Source organism: Austrofundulus limnaeus, unplaced genomic scaffold (assembly GCF_001266775.1).
Source record: "Austrofundulus limnaeus strain Quisiro unplaced genomic scaffold, Austrofundulus_limnaeus-1.0 Scaffold689, whole genome shotgun sequence".
Lineage (NCBI taxonomy): Eukaryota > Metazoa > Chordata > Actinopteri > Cyprinodontiformes > Rivulidae > Austrofundulus > Austrofundulus limnaeus.
Genome location: NW_013953091.1, coordinates 189,649 through 195,221, shown reverse-complemented (window position 1 = coordinate 195,221; position 5,573 = coordinate 189,649). Strand labels below are relative to the sequence as shown.

General features: G+C 36.6%; 1 protein-coding gene across 1 annotated transcript in view; it reads left to right on the top strand.

The window, feature by feature from the left end:
• Positions 1 to 5,506, top strand: part of si:dkey-240h12.4 (death-associated protein kinase 2) — a 19,226-nt gene extending 13,720 nt beyond the window's left edge. Inside the window, exons 8-12 of the mRNA XM_014027845.1 lie at positions 149 to 301; positions 1,651 to 1,696; positions 1,804 to 1,893; positions 2,313 to 2,399; positions 5,145 to 5,506. Of these exons, the coding sequence (XP_013883299.1) occupies positions 149 to 301; positions 1,651 to 1,696; positions 1,804 to 1,893; positions 2,313 to 2,399; positions 5,145 to 5,225 (457 nt within the window). The 3' untranslated portion in view covers positions 5,226 to 5,506. The remainder of the gene's footprint in view (positions 1 to 148; positions 302 to 1,650; positions 1,697 to 1,803; positions 1,894 to 2,312; positions 2,400 to 5,144) is intronic.
• The last annotated feature ends 67 nt before the right edge of the window (positions 5,507 to 5,573 follow it).

Below are 5,573 nucleotides of genomic sequence, written 5' to 3'. Positions count from 1 at the left end.
GTGAGTGAGTGAGTGAGTGAGTGAGTGAGTGAGTGAGTGAGTGAGTGAGTGAGTGAGTGAGTGAGTGAGTGAGTGAGTGAGTGTGAGTGAACGAACAGAAATGTGGGCACATGTAATTTCACTCATGTTTGATATTTTTTGTTCTCAGATTGAGTGGTTTGTCACCATTCCAAGGTGACACTGACGAAGAGACTCTGAAGAATATTCTTGCCTTAAAGTATGAGTTTGATAAACACTACTTCAGCACAACCAGCGCCATGGCCAAAGATTTCATACTGAAGCTTTTGGTGAACAATTCCAAGTATGTTGTATAGGTACAGTATTTCTCTTGTGTGGTCGGCCAGTAAAGTCCCTTTTAAATGCTTGTTAAAACATAAAAGAACATTATGGATACGTGAAGACGACAACAATCGGAAGGAATATAACAAAAATTTCTGAGTTAGTGTTTTTAAAATGTTGAAAACCTCACAGTTCAGACCCCGCTGCTGGGACCTTTTTTTGCGGGGGAACTTAAATATCTTGTGTGCATTCTACCATGTAACGGTGGAACTGTGCCTCATGCTACTGTGGATGTAGTAACATGAACGTTTGGTTGAGTAAACAGCAGCAACTGTCATACAAACGTAGTTTAATATTAGCAGATGTAGTGTTTGTACACAGGGTTAGGTTGATATAAAATAACTGCCCTGTCCTCCATCCTCTGTGCTCCATGACTGCTGTCACAACAAATAAGACATTAAATATCAGGCGTGTAACGGTACGCCTGCTGCGTTCAAAACCATTTCTACGAATATCCAAGACGGTTAAAACTACTAGCAGTGGAAGATAAAACTATGAAAGTGAAAATCACTACTTTTATAGTGTTCTGTATGATGTATTAATAATTAAATACAGCAAAATAAACTATTTCAAAGGTAACAGATCTTTGTAATACTTGGTTTATTTACATAATAACTTTATTTGCTGGATGTTCAGCCCCTCAGCTGTTGACCTGCAGTAACTGCGGCCCCTGGAGTGATTTAGTTGAATAGCTCTGTTATATAGAATTATATTGTGTGCAACTGGTAAATTCCCCATAAAATACAAAAAACTGAAGTTTCTTGTTCTTTCATTTTCAATCCATGGATCATGTGTCAAACAGAAAATTTAATAAACTGCAGCAAGATATATTACAAAAAAAATTTAATTATGATAAAAAACCAAGTAGTAAACTTGACCAAAACTTTCTGCAAAATATAGAACCCCACAGAACTGCATCTTTCAATGAGAAAATAGAAAAAAATAAATAAAACAGTCAAACTTAAAAGCTTGACATCAAGGTTATTGTATAAATATTAAAATCACTTTCTGTAGTCGTTTCCACAGTGTCATTTACATGATAGAGCTGCGTTTGCTTCTGCAGGTTATTCTGAACCAACCATGTTTTGTTCGATGTTTGTTTAAATATTATCTTTGCTTTTTTCTGTCAGGGCTGTTAGCAAAATGCAGTTAAATAAAATATAATACGCTCACTACGGGTGTTTATGACTGTATGAATGCATAAATTTTTACACCCCTACTAACTTTTCATATCCGTTTGACAGAACATCAGTACAAAACAGCCTGACTATCCCTTTAACTCAAATGTTTAATTTATTTTGTTTAATGCAGTGAGAGAATGACGGCTGAGGAGTGTCTGCTTCATCCATGGATAAAGGTATAAAGCTTACTCCTTCACACGTATCTTTTCCCTTTGTTCCCTGTATTGCTCTGGTGTCTGCAGTGAGAGTTGTTTGTCGTTGGCACAAATGTCGTGTTTTTCAGCCCATCACGCGCACACAAGCAGTCAGCCGGCATCGATCCTCAATCAATATAAGGAGCTTCAAGAAGTTTAACGCGAAAAGGAAATGGAAGGTGCGTCACTTTCTGCATTTTATACCAAGCTGTTGAGTTGTAGCTGCTTTTGGTCTCGTGATTTTTTTTAGTGCTCGAAGTTTGTCTTGGGGATGAAACTCATCATATTTTAGTTTAATATTTGCAAATATATATATATATATATATAAGTATAATTGGGTTTGCACCGAAACATAATCAGTCATTAAACTTTCATCAGAATCCATCTGATATTTTGCTAACAGTCATAAACACACAAACTGAGAGCCAAAAACATCATCTTTCACTTTCACTTGTCAGCAGAATGATTTAATAGAATGATTTAATAACTGTGACTTTTCATCCTCTGTCTTAATTGAATTTAAAACACATTTCTGTTAACAACATTAGTTAGATGGATGATACTAAAATGTAACATGTGTTACCTCCTAACTGTCTAGATGTCCTACAACATGGTGCGGATGTGTAACCAGCTGGTCAGTTTGAGACTGCACTGTAAGAGCAGCTCCAAACAAGATCCTTTAGAGGTGAGAACACTTGGCAGCAAAAGCATTTCTGATAGTCTGCTCGTTTTTGAAGTGGTGTTATGTTAAGTAGGTTTAAGTAGATGGTACCTTATTTCACACCAGTTAAAAGTTGCTTTGTAAGGCTAAAAACTATGATGTTAAGGTCATGAACTAGTTAACTTGGCCTAGCTCTTACTGATGCAGCGTTACATTATGTCTGCAGAACAGAGGTTGAAAAGGCTTCGAAGATACAGAAGTCGAGGCTAAAGTTGTGTAACTGTCAAAGAATGATTGGTCAAGAGGCTGCAGAATGTGGCCAACAGTACAAAGCTCTTATCAAACAGGAAGTGTGTCGCAGAGAAACCTAAACAATGAAGCGTTATTTATAGGACAGATGTAAATAAAACTCACAAGTTAGTTGTTTTATGAATTTCTCATTAGTTTATATAGAATTGTCATGATTGTTAGCTCTATTTTCACATTTAATGTTTATACAAAGTTTTGTTAATTAAAGTCGCACAAAAACATGCAGGATAGTAGTCCTCAGTACTGGCCCTTCAGATCCACTATCCTGCTGGTTTTAGTGGTTTTCCAGCTCTTCAACAGGTCTTCAAGTTCTGCAGAATGACTCATTTATTCAAATTAGGTGCACTGAAAGTTTCAGTGGTGGTGATATTTGTAGGGTGGGCTAACCGATATATAACATATAAATAAATAAAATAAAAAATATAATAAAAAATTATATATATAATATACAGTGGTGGGCACCAGTCCTCTAAAGTGCAACTCCGCTAATTGCGGACCTAAATATTTTGCTTGCGCTTTAGCGGTCTTACTAATTCTTATAATTCATAAGCAGATTTGTGCTTTCTAAAATTAAAATGCAGTACTGCTAATAACTAATTATCTACCAGTCATCATTATCTTGAACAGCAGAAGGTATGGCTGTCGAATCACAACACGTGATCTGTCCAACAGCACCCCTCTCAGATAAACACAATTATTGGAAACATTTACATCCTTGCTGTTGCATTCGGTCACGGTTCTCATTTCCCACAATGCTTTGTGTCTGCTTACGTAGCAGGAAGGCAGTAGCAAAAACAGTTAATGTTTGTAATCCAAACTAAAATTTTGTATGTATTGATTTATTTTCCTTTACAATCAGAACTCTTTTTTAAAAAAATAAAGTTTAAACGCTGGAGCTCAATACTTAACGTAATTGGTCAAAGCAATCCGCCAACGGGGTTAGACTGACATCTAGTGGTCAACTGGAATAACTACATGGAAAACTTTTTTTCTCGTCACAAATCAAATCCGTTACCCAAAATGCATCACTTCAGTTTTCCAATAAACAGATTTAAAATTACTTTATTGACGCTTCTTTAATTAAAAACCTACAACAAACAAAAGAAAAAGACAACGAAGCAGCTGAACTAGCAATCCTCAACAACTTTTTAAATAATCAGCCGAACTAGCAATCCTAAACAGCTTTTTAATTTTTTCACCAGGAGCCAAAGGTCTGTTTCATGAGAATCACATCCCCAGCAATCGGTAGTAGTAGAATTAAGCTGTAAAAGGGTTCAAACGCCACTAGTTGGCAGTGTTGTACATATATTGTACATGAATTATTGCCAGCTAGTAAGTGTCAAATTGAACTTGCGCTTCAAAATTAGCTTCCGCAAGTTTTTCTAGGGCATAAGCGTTTTTGAAGTTGTGGACCTAAATATTTTCATAAGCACTTTAGAAATTGCGGAGCTAATGTTAGCGCCGCCCACCACTGATAATATATAATAAAAATGCTGCAGGTTGGATTCCTAAAGCAAAAGTATCCAATTTGAAATTAAAAAAACTGCTATTAACTGACATGTCTGTTTTCAGCACAAAGACATCCAAAGCAGAAAAGAGATTTATTAGCTACGCTAGCTGTTAGCTGGATTTGAATATTTTTTGTTCCATCTGCCCCAACTTCTCTACTTCCAGTTTTTCTTCCAAATACATAAAAAATGTGCAAAATTAAATAATCCAACATGTTTATGTTAATCTTGCTCAGATTGTACCTGCTCAGCCTGCGTCAAACCACACCCACTTACCCTCCTGCTCGATGCACGTATGTCCACCCTCTGATCCTGAGGTGGACAAAATGAACCCTAATAAGCGGCAAACTGTGGGGGCGGGACAAGACGTCTGTCAATCATTCTGTACCACGAAAGACACTGACTGAACGAGGCCGTGAAAAGTTAAAAAGACTGGGATTTTTTTGAGACTCTTTGGCACCAGTTTTGTTTTAAATTTCACAAAATGTGATACAATATTTTTATTTATGTTTATTAGATATTTTAAAATTTACCCAACGGGGTAAATTTCAGTATTTTTAGTTTCTATCCCCACTGACAACAGACTCCACTGTCTTGTTATTTATTAAAGATGAAGCCATTTGTCCATTCAAATTTGAAAATGTTCTACTAGTTCAGGACAAACTTAGAAGTTTTTAGAATTTTTTTTATACTTTTCAAAAATAATTTACTTTATATGCAAACATTTCCCCGTAAAAATACAATGAACTCTAATTCTTAAAAAAAAAGAAGTTCTCTCCACCTTAGCAGTCTTGCTCTGTTTTTGTCTCACCTCAGTTAGAGCGAAGGTGAAGGCAACTGAAGCTGCAGGTCATTGGACAAGTGTCCACTAAAGTTAGTTTGTAGTTCAAAACCTTGTGCTAATGTTACCAGCAGTTAAAACTGAACTGAAATGCTTCGCTCTTTTCTGCAGAGAGAGTGTGAAAGTGACGTAGAAGATGCAGACAGCAAGCCGGCCTCTCTGCTGCGCCGAAGACTCAGCAGCAGTTCTTAGAGGAGCTGGAGTTTGAGCCGAGGAGGACCGTTGTTACAGGCTCAGGTGAACCTGGCCTCTGATGGGAACTACGCACAGACTCAGAGGGGTCTGTTCTTTATCAAACTCCTTCAGGGGACAGTCTACAGGAGACTGGACAAGCTGCATGTCTACAGAACTCATATATGTATATTTTTTACAAGATAGTGTTCACACTAGACAACATCGTGAAAATGAAGTTGCCGTGGAGCTAAAACTAACAAATGTATTTTCTTAATAAACTTATTTTATGCAAAAAAACATTATTATAAGCCAAATCCTGACACTGTACACACATATGTATATGTATATGTATGTATGTATATATAC